Here is an 11,146-nt window from a genome sequence, read left to right as displayed (position 1 = left end):
TGGTATATGGATTAGATATAAAGGATGTGTAATTTTGTTTACATGTAAATAAGTCATGAATGATTACTCATATTTTTGTAATTTTATGAGATATTTCATGCTAGTTGCCAAATGATGGTTCCCACATATGTTAGGTGACTCACATGGGCTGCTAAGAGCTGATTATTGGAGTGTATATACCAATAATACATACATCTAAAAGCTGTGTATTGTACGAGTATGAATACGGGTGCATACGAGTAGAATTGTTGATGAAACTGAACGAGGATGTAATTGTAAGCATTTTTGTTAAGTAGAAGTATTTTGATAAGTGTCTTGAAGTCTTTCAAAAGTGTATGAATACATATTAAAACACTACATGTATATACATTTTAACTGAGTCATTAAGTCATCGTTAGTCGTTACATGTAAGTGTTGTTTTGAAACCTTTAGGTTAACGATCTTGTTAAATGTTGTTAACCCATTGTTTATTAAATCAAATGAGATGTTAAATTATTACATTATCATGATATCATGATGTATTAATATATCTTAATATGATATATATACATTAAATGTCGTTACAACGATAATCGTTACATATATGTCTCGTTTCAAAATCATTAAGTTAGTAGTCTTGTTTTTACATATGTAGTTCATTGTTAATATACTTAATGATATGTTTACTTATCATAATATCATGTTAACTATATATATATCCATATATATGTCATCATATAGTTTTTACAAGTTTTAACGTTCGTGAATCGCCGGTCAACTTGGGTGGTCAATTGTCTATATGAAACCTATTTTAATTAATCAAGTCTTAACAAGTTTGATTGCTTAACATGTTGGAAACATTTAATCATGTAAATATCAATTTCATTTAATATATAAAAATATGGAAAAGTTCGGGTCACTACAGTAGATGGGTTATATATATGTATGTATAATTGTTGCACTCACTAAGCTTTGCTTATCCCTCTCGTTTTTTACATTTTAAGGTACGAATATGGAGAAAGGGAAAGGGGTTGCCGGGAATTAAATATTTCCATGTTGGTTGCTAGTTGGAGCTTTTGAAAGTCGACCTAATGTTTTGGGTAGTTTAGCCCCAAACCATGCTCGTGTGTCATTTGGTTTAAAACTATCATGTATGGGTCGAACTTGTATTACTTTTGATTAAGGGCTTTCGCACCCATGATGTAAACTTTAAACATGTTGTACGTTTAAATGGGTTGTATGTAATGGTTTACATCTTGCGATCATTCGAATGGCGCATAAATGGTTTATTATTTTAAAAAAAAAATTTAGTCGGGTTGATTACGCGTTGGGTTATTTCACAAACTCAATGAACACCACTATTGCACCCAGAATACTCGAGCATTTGTCGCCTGAGACAAAAGTGATGACCAGAAAAAGTCAACGGACCTCCATGCTCTGTCCAAACCGGGTAAAAGGATGGAAAGTAACAAGGGGGTGGGGGTCAGACCACCAACAAAATCGGTGGTCAGAAAGTAAAAGGTGGCTGTTATAAAATTAGATATGAAATATATAAGGTTTTTCGATAAATTTTTAAATAAATATTTATTTAGGGAGTGTTTGGTTTTGCGTTTTGAACACGGTTATTTGATTATTATGTTTTAAAACACCAGTAATTCATTAATAGTGTTTTTCAAATTAAGCTGTAAAATTCATAAGTTGCACTTTGTGAGTCTCAAACGTGAAATGGAAAAGAATGTATCATATACTGCAACAAAACATGATAATTAGTTTTTTTATCGTTCCATCTATTATTTTCTCAATAATCTAATTCATAAAAGACCTAAAAACTAAAACTGATATCTGATTATTGTGTTCTCATGATTTCTTATGTATAATACTAATCGCTAGTGTCTCATTGATAAGTGCTACAAGATCTCATACGTTGAAACCCATAATTATGGACTCAAATTCATTAGTATGGAACATTTTATTTTCCAAGTGAAATCCTCTACTACATAAAAGAGTAAAAAAGAATCAAATTAATATATTATTAATCGATAACACGTTTTAATACAATAATTATTAGTTCTGATTATCTAAAACGCATAATAAACAATTCACAAGCACAACTGAAGAATGAGAAGTGTTTTTTTAGCAAAAATAACGCGAACTCATATAGAAACGAGTAACGTTTTCAAAAAGGAAACACTCTCAACCGAAGGATACAAAACGAAAAAACATAGAGGTTCGAACCTAGAAAGCTTACACAAAGTAATAAATAAAAACTATCTATCACCGAGACTAAAACAAAACACGAAGGAACCGCGAGAGAATAAAACATACATCTACACAATACAAATAAACGAAATAAATAAGTGCAACGAGAAATCACACGCCACTACTCAACATACTAAAGGATCGCTTTCTTCATCTTACCATTGACTTTTCCCTTGTCAATTCTTTTCCCATTCCGATTGACGATTCTATATGGCAAGACATTTGAAGATCCGTCCCCAACTAGAATTGCCTCAGATGGTTCGATAATACCACGATCTTCTAAATCTTTGAAGAAACATTTCCTTTCCGATTTGCACCCCGGTTTTAAACCCGCAATCGTAGAGCTTTCTCCCATCTTTCCAACTTGGTCATTGATAAATATTCTTTGGACCGCATCACCAAAGTGGATATCGCTAACCATATAGATTAAATAAAAACATTATCGTGAGAAGTGTTGGTCATTTGATAAGGGGGATGATTCTCACACACACTTTTTTGATCCTCACACACCTATTTTAACCTTTTACTCTTCTAATAATACTCAATTGGTGTGTGAGGATCAAAAAAGTGTGTGTGAGAATCATCCTCCTTTGATAACGGGAACATTTATTTATATTTATGATTATTATATCTGGATATTTTGTAACGAAAGTAGTTTTATTTGTGAGTACAAGATTCGCAAAAGACAGAGACTTGGTGTCATAGTGTGTGTGGATTCTTGTCCTCAGTTTCCGTACCCACATTTTCTTCACCTCAACCCACCGCACCAATCTTCATTATCTTCTTTCTTTCTTAACAACAATAATGGAACATAATAACACTGTCCAACTTATTACTACTCCAACAAAAATCATAAAATCACAAAATCAAAAACTAGTTTTTGCTGTTAATGGAGAACGCTTTGAGCTCTCTAACGTTGACCCTTCTACTACTTTACTTCAGTTTCTGCGTTCTCATACTCGTTTCAAAAGTGTTAAACTTGGTTGCGGTGAAGGTTTGTTTTTCATCCTTATTTTATTTATTTTTATTTTAATTCTCTTCCTCAGTCCTAATTTAACTGTCAAGTTTATAAATAAATGGATATATACCGTCTTACAAAACTGCCATAATTAAGCTGTTAAACCAATAGAAATTTATATCTTTTCGTCATCTAATTGATATAATTATTATTGACAGAATGAAAATTAAAATATGGAGAGTGAAATTGTAACAGAAATGTTGTTTTACTATTTGTGGAATGTTTTGTCAAATTAAAGTTAATTAAGCTGGTGAAATGGGGGCTCTTAATTGCTTTATATAATCAGAGTGAACATATATAATGATTTTGTTGACGGGTTCAATTGTTTGAGTAAGATTGCAACATTTTGTTAAATAAAATTTGGTCTTTTTTATTTATTTATGTTAGTACTAGAAAAGTTATTAATTTGCTCACTACCCATTTCTTAAAATAATAGTACCTGAGGGAAGTGACCACATTTGTTTGCTAAAGGAAAATATCTTATTAAGGGGCGTTTGAATTTGTGTTTTGAAAAAAAAAAAAAAAATTTGAATATGCTATTTAAATAGAGTAATGAGAATGAGATAATCAACTGTAGAACGCGTTATAGATTAATGGTGTTTGAATTTGATTATGCTTTATCAAATAATCCGTGTTTTAGGGTTTGGTAAATCAAATTATTTGATAACCTAACAAGTTATTAGGGGGAAAATAGGCCGAGAGAAAAATTGTTTACCATGTCATTCTGCATTTAGAGTTAGAGTTGACATGTTTTTTCATTTTCACGTTTTGAATCTCTGAATTGATGTTTAAGTTTAACTTGACAAACACTATTAATTACTCACTTCGTCCCATATTAATAGTGTACAGACAAAAAACACACAATTCAAGGAAATGTAATAAAAGTACTGTACTTCTGTACTTTCTGTTTACTTTTCAGTTTTACCCTTACATTTTCTTTCTCCTTTAATCCTATCCACATACATTAAGGGCTATTAATTTATGGAAGTGGACTATTAATTTGGAAGTGGACTATTAATTTGGAAGTTTAACTTAAGCTTCTTATTCTTTTCTATTTATGGAAGTGGACTATTAATTTGGGACATCTCAAAATGAAATACTGGACTATAATGTCAATTTGATCCTTTGCATATTAAGAGTTTCACAATTGTAGGTGGTTGTGGTGCTTGTAATGTTCTGCTGTCCAAATTTGACACCAACCTCAAACAAATTGAAGATTACATAGCCAATTCATGTCTTACGCTTCTTTGCAGTATAAACGGATGTTCAATCACTACAACCGAAGGCCTAGGAAACAGCAAAGACGGTTTTCATTCGATTCACCAACGTTTTGCCGGATTTCACGCTACACAGTGCGGTTTTTGTACTCCCGGGATGTGCGTTTCACTTTTTTCAGCACTCGTAAACGCAGAAAAAACAGAACGACCCGAAGCCACTCTCGGTTTCTCAAAACTCACCGTCTCAGAAGCCGAGAAGTCGATTTCGGGTAATCTATGTCGTTGCACAGGTTATCGACCTATTGCTGATGTATGCAAAAGTTTTGCAGGTGATGTTGATATGGAAGATTTGGGGCTTAATTCGTTTTGGAAAAGAGATGCTAAACTTCCTAAACTACCCTTTTACGATTCAAAACAGATTTGTACTTATCCCGAGTTCTTGAAAAATGAAGATTTCGGACTTGATTCCATAAATTATCAGAATGCGTATTGGCATAGTCCGATGTCTATGGATGAACTTGGGAGCGTTTTGCTCGATGAAAAGAGTTTAAAGGTAAAGTTGGTTGTTGGTAACACGGGAATCAGTTATTATAAGGAATATGAGAAATACGATAAGTACATTGATCTTAGGTTTATCCCCGAGCTTTCGGTAATTAAGATATCGAGCTCGTGTATTGACATTGGAGCAACGGTTTCGATATCAAAAGTAATCTCGGCTTTGAAAGATGTAGAAGCCGATGAATCGGGTATAGTTTTGAAGAAAATCGCATTACATTTTGAGAAAATCGCTACTGAAGCTGTACGAAACGTAGCAAGCATAGGTGGAAATTTGGTTATGGCTCAAAGGCAGAATTTTCCTTCGGATATCGCGACGGTACTTCTTGCCGTGAAAACGAAAGTTACGATCTTAAAAGGGGTAAAAAAGGAAATTATTACATTAGAGGACTTTCTCGAAAGACCTTCGTTAGATTCAAAAAGTGTGCTCGTAAGTGTACATATTCCGTTTTCGGAACAACCCAATAACGGTTACTCCAACATTTCTAAAACGAAACGTTTGTTTGAGACGTATCGTGCATCTCCACGACCTCTCGGGAACGCGTTACCTTATTTAAATGCTGCGTTTTTGGCGGACGTTTCATCTTGTGATAGCGATGTTATAATTGACAATATTCAGCTTGCGTTTGGCTCGTTTGGGGTTAAACATGTGGTTAGAGCGAGTGAAGTTGAAAATTATCTTGTTGGAAAACCATTAACTGTTAGTGTTTTATCCCAAAGTCTCAAATTAGCTAGGCGATTTGTTTCGCCTGAAGATGGCACATCGCATCCTGCTTATCGATCAAGCTTGGCTGTTGACTATTTGTTTGACTTTCTTTATCCACTAGTTGACTCGAAAGTCAACAGTTCTCGTGGCAATAATTCGAGTTTGATATATAATGATTGTGAAAGAACAATGTTGTTATCATCTGCAAAGCAGGTGATAGAATCGAGTCATGAACATTACCCTGTCGGTGAACCGATAGTTAAGTCTGGTGCTGCGATTCAAGCTTCTGGTTAGTAGTTTTGTTCATATTAATCTTTAGTTACTTTAAGATAATGTATGGAAGTTGGAAAAATACGCAGTTTGGGTAACAGGTCAAACCGGGTAGCTTTTGGTTCTAGTGAATCCACAAATATATAGTTGTCATTTTTGTTTACTTTTTTTTTTTTTATATTGATGCGCTAAAGATGATTAAATTATGTTTTCGCAATTAGGAAGCTTCTAAGGCTCTAAGTAGTAAATTACATTTAGCCATTTGGGCAACTTTTAACCTTTTGACCCGTTTCTTTTCATAGCTAAAATGGATATAATCATACAGGCGAAGCGGTATTTGTAGACGATATTCCTTCACCACTGAACTGCGTTTACGGAGCATTTATTTACAGCACAAAACCGTTGGCACGGGTAAAAAGTGTTAACCTAAAGTCCGAAGAAGATGTAATTGGTCTTGTTTCATATAAAGACTTTCCAGAAGGAGGGGATAACGTGGGAGCTAAGACCATTTTTGGTCCCGAGCCGTTATTCGCAAATGATCTTACCGAATGTACTGGCCAGCGTATAGCATTTGTGGTATTTTTTTAGTTCTGTTACAGATTTTTCATTGTAAGTCCTTTTTGAATGCTTATAACTTTTTTTAAAAATATATATTAAACTTTTAGGTTGCAGATACGCAAAAGAATGCAGATATGGCGGCTGATATGTCCATAGTTGATTATGATATTATGAATTTAGAACCACCGATACTAACGGTTGAACAAGCAGTTGAAAAATCTAGCTTTTTCGAAGTCCCGTCGTTCATATATCCATCGCAAATTGGTGACTTTTCGAAGGGAATGGCTGAATCTGATCACCAAATCCACTCAGCCGAGGTATTTAATTATAAGTTAGAGTAAATTATACCAATAGTCGTCGTTGTTTACATGAAATTACATTAACCATCCTTATCTTATGAAAATTACAGCGATAGTCCCTTTCGTTTTCATGAAATTACATTAACCGTCCTTATCTTTCGAAAATTACACTGATCGTCCCCGACTTATTTAAAGTGTACGTTGATGGTCACTCCTATTAATGCACATTTTGAATATGTCATAGAATTTTAACGTACACTTTTATATAACTTGGGGACTATTAGTCTAATTTTTGAAGATAAGGACAACAACAATACCCATTCCCACAACGGGTATGGGCTTTTTGAAGATAAGGACGGTCCGGTGTAATTTCATTAAAACCATAGGGTGGCCTCTTTAATTTTTAAAAAAATAAGGATGATTGGTGTAATTTCATGTATCGCACAAGGACTATTGGTTTAATATTTAGATATTCGTTGGTTAATTGTTAGTTGGTATCCAGATCAGACTTCCGTCACAGTACTATTTCTATATGGAGACACAAACGGCTTTAGCGGTTCCCGATGAAGATAACTGCATAGTTGTGTACAGTTCGATTCAGGTCCCCGAGTACGCACAAAGCGTGATTGCACGGTGTCTTAATATTCCCGAACATAATGTCCGTGTGATTACTCGAAGAGTCGGAGGTGGCTTTGGCGGCAAGGCTCTTAAAGCTATGCCTGTGAGTATGAGTTATATCATTCTTTGCAGAGGTGGCAAAATGGGCGGGTCTGTCTTGTTAGGTAAAGGGTTCAGGTCAAAACGGGTAATCTTTGAGATGGGTCAAATTGGGCTAGGTCAGGGTGGGCTGACCCAAAATACTTTTTCTCCACATTTTTTCTCTCCAACTTTTTTTAATACAATTTTGGGACACTTTTGACTTGGTAGACCCGTATGTCATTTGTTCTTTTAAGCTTTATTTTGTTTGACCCGTTAGAGGTACATCATAAACTGAGTGAACTCTTTCGTTAGTAAATGGGTTGAAATGACCACATATGATTATCATTTCTCTTATGTATATCTAATGAATAATGAATTACAAAGTGTAATTTAAAGCCTACTGTAAAAAAGCTCTTAAATTTTGTTGCTTAATATAATACAGATTGCAACAGCATGTGCACTTGCAGCATACAAGTTACGCCGGCCCGTACGAACATACGTCAATAGGAAAACCGATATGATAATGGCAGGTGGACGACATCCTATGAAGATAAATTACACCGTTGGATTTAAATCAAACGGGAAGATCACAGCCTTACACCTGGACGTTTTAGTCAACGCAGGCATGTCAACCGATATAAGCCCTATATTACCATCGAATATGATTGGCACACTGAAAAAATACAATTTCGGTGCTTTATCTTTCGATTTTAAAATCTGTAAAACAAACCATTCGAGTAAATCTGCAATGCGGGGCCCAGGAGAAGTACAAGCATCTTATATAGCCGAAGCGGTGATCGAACATATCGCGAGTGTTCTTAATATAGACGTCGGTTTAATTCGGGAGATAAATTTTCACGATTTTGATAGTTTGAAATTATTTTACGGTGTTAGTGCGGGTGAGCCGTTAGAGTATACGTTACCGACTATATGGGATAAGTTGATGACATCATCGAACTTTGACTATAGAGTTGAAATGGTTAACGAATTTAACAGGTGTAATATATGGCGAAAAAAGGGTCTTTCTCGAGTACCCATGTTGCATGAGGTGTCATTGAGAGCGACACCTGGCAAAGTGAGTATCTTGCGTGACGGTTCAATAGTGGTTGAAGTTGGTGGTATTGAGTTGGGTCAGGGACTATGGACCAAGGTTAAACAAATGACCGCTTATGGGCTAAGCGCGGTTCGATGTGATGGGTCCGATGGGCTGTTGGAAAAGGTGCGGGTCGTACAAGCGGATACGTTGAGTATGGTTCAAGGCGGGTTTACGGCTGGAAGTACAACTTCTGAAGCGAGTTGTGAAGCAGTTAGAATTTGCTGCAACGTTTTGGTTGAAAGGCTCAAGCCTATTAAAGAAAAGTTAGAAGAACGAATGGGTTCGGTTAAATGGGAGGTTCTTATTATGCAGGCGAATGGACAGTCGGTTAATTTGTCGGCTAGTTCGTATTTTGTACCAGAGTTTATGGATATGAGATACATTAATTATGGTGCTGCTGTTAGTGAGGTAATTTTATTCCAACATATTCTGTTATTATATTGTTAATAAGGCGTATTTTATACATTTTGTTAGTTAAATACTGTCTAAATGTTTTTGCGGTATGATATGTAAGGTGGAGGTGAATCTTTTAACTGGAGAAACCAAAATCTTGCAAGCAGACATCATATATGATTGCGGACAGAGCTTGAATCCTGCTGTCGATTTGGGGCAGGTTTGCGTTTAGCATCCTTATGTAGTTTACATAGTCATTTAACTAATGGTTTAGTGTATAAAAAATATATCAAACATGAACAGCAAAAACCTTATCCGAACCATCGTTCTATTGTACATCATAAAATGTCATACACATACAGTAACAATTTGATACATATGTAACGAAGGCTTCAAAAGTCGGTTCATAACATTTTAACTTTGATTTGGATGATCATGATACATTCTATGACATTTGACCCATAACTAAAGTCAAAGATTTGTGCACACTATGTGCATAGTGAAGTGTGTTTTTATGTTGGGACGAGTTTTAGGAGCTCAAATCTTACAGATTGAAGGGGCTTTTGTGCAAGGAATCGGGTTTTTTATGCTTGAAGAATATCTTACAAACTCGGATGGCTTGGTTGTTGCGGATGGCACATGGACATACAAGATTCCCACAATTGACACCATACCCAGCCAACTCAATGTACAAATTGTGAACAGTGGACCTCATAAAAAGCGTGTTCTTTCTTCGAAAGGTATAATATAAAATTTTTACCAACTTAATTGAATCGTTGAAACGAACGCGCTTCAGCGTGAATGGTACCCGTTGCCTTAGAAGTCGGGGCCCGCTATGTAGAAGCTCTTTGCAAATGCGGGTGCGGGTTCGAGCCCCATTCGTGTCGAGAATTTGCACCTCTTGCCAGGGCGGTACTACTATTTTAGCACTGGTACCACGTGCTTCCAGCGAAAATAAGTTATCTAGTGGGAAAATTTTGAACTTTTAACTAGTGACATCATTGGATACTGTAAAGTTTTTCGAGTGACCATTGGATAAAGTAAATTATTTTGAACTTTTGACTAGTGACACTAGTGACACCTGTGATGACGATTCCTGGATCCGCCACTACTATTTTAGCACTGGTACCACGTGCTTCCAGCGAAATTAAGTTATGTAGTGGGAAAATTTTGAACTTTTAACTAGTGACATTTTTTCGAGTGACACCATTGGATAGAATAAATTTTTTTGAACTTTTAACTAGTGATACCCGTGATTATGATTCGTAGATCTGCCACTACCTCTTACCATGGTGGGATTAGTCTCGTTCCCTTCACATAGGGGTATTAGGTGGAGGTATTTCATACGCATCCGACTCATACGGGGTGGGTTTTCATAGGAAACACGCGGTTTGGGTATTATTGCCGATCTACACCTTCTACATAAATGCATCGATCAACTTGTATATTTTAATATGATTGTTCTTGTGACATGCAGCTTCTGGTGAGCCACCATTACTTCTTGCATCTTCCGTTCATTGTGCAACGAGAGCTGCAATTAAAGAAGCAAGAAACCAACTTCGTTCTTGGAAAGGGTTAGAAGGTTCTGATTCGTTTTTCCAGTTGGATGTTCCTGCAACCATGCCTGTAGTGAAGACGTTATGTGGGCTAGATAGCGTTGACTTCTATCTTCAGAGCTTGTTGTCTACATAAAAAAAAGGGGTACCTTTTTTCATCATACTTTACACAAACATAATAAATATGATACTTTTAGCTTTTGTTGTTACATGGTTCTCTGTGCAGGTCGATCGTCTTATATGTAAAATCTGTACCATATGTAAACAACTACAGTTACATATTACAATAAGATATAATAAAATCAATCTTATATATTCTGTTTCTTGAATCGTAACCTGTGAAGATTGTGATGTTTTACTAAACATATATGCAAAAATATTAACAATATAACAGTTGGTTGATAGATAGTCCTCAAAGAAGTTAAAAACACTTGGTAGGGGTAGGACCTGGTGACCTATGCACGATGCCAGAATGACTAAGGTCTGCATTATTAAACTCCGACACAACAGAAAGTAAAATATTGATATGCGTAGCCCATCG

The 11,146-nt window shown here is 35.5% G+C and overlaps 1 protein-coding gene across 2 annotated transcripts; it reads left to right on the top strand.

Annotated features, from left to right (window-relative positions):
- Positions 1–2,931: 2,931 nt before the first annotated feature.
- LOC139886500 (abscisic-aldehyde oxidase-like) lies at positions 2,932–10,920 on the top strand. 2 transcript variants are annotated; one of them, XM_071870338.1, is made up of 9 exons: positions 2,932–3,232; positions 4,410–6,023; positions 6,330–6,580; positions 6,670–6,879; positions 7,364–7,582; positions 8,003–9,064; positions 9,171–9,269; positions 9,600–9,789; positions 10,527–10,920. In XM_071870338.1, the coding sequence occupies exons 1-9, from the start codon at positions 3,043–3,045 to the stop codon at positions 10,739–10,741; spliced, it is 4,050 nt and encodes a 1,349-aa protein (XP_071726439.1). In that variant the 5' UTR covers positions 2,932–3,042; the 3' UTR covers positions 10,742–10,920. The 2 variants fall into 2 exon arrangements, with proteins under 2 accessions (XP_071726439.1, XP_071726440.1); XM_071870339.1 differs by having other exon boundaries at positions 3,098–3,232; positions 4,510–6,023.
- The last annotated feature ends 226 nt before the right edge of the window (positions 10,921–11,146 follow it).

Source organism: Rutidosis leptorrhynchoides, chromosome 1 (assembly GCF_046630445.1).
Source record: "Rutidosis leptorrhynchoides isolate AG116_Rl617_1_P2 chromosome 1, CSIRO_AGI_Rlap_v1, whole genome shotgun sequence".
In the NCBI taxonomy this organism is placed as follows: domain Eukaryota; kingdom Viridiplantae; phylum Streptophyta; class Magnoliopsida; order Asterales; family Asteraceae; genus Rutidosis; species Rutidosis leptorrhynchoides.
Note: the sequence above shows the minus strand (reverse complement) of the source record. Positions and strands in the feature narration are given on the sequence as shown.

Bases quoted from the DNA above. Each gene is read 5' to 3' on its own strand.
- LOC139886500 (XM_071870338.1), top strand. From the start codon at position 3,043: ATGGAACATAATAACACTGTCCAACTTATTACTACTCCAACAAAAATC. The intron at 6,024-6,329 runs GTTAGTAGTTTT...ATAATCATACAG, and splicing joins TGCTGCGATTCAAGCTTCTG to GCGAAGCGGTATTTGTAGAC. The intron at 9,065-9,170 runs GTAATTTTATTC...ATGATATGTAAG, and splicing joins ATGGTGCTGCTGTTAGTGAG to GTGGAGGTGAATCTTTTAAC.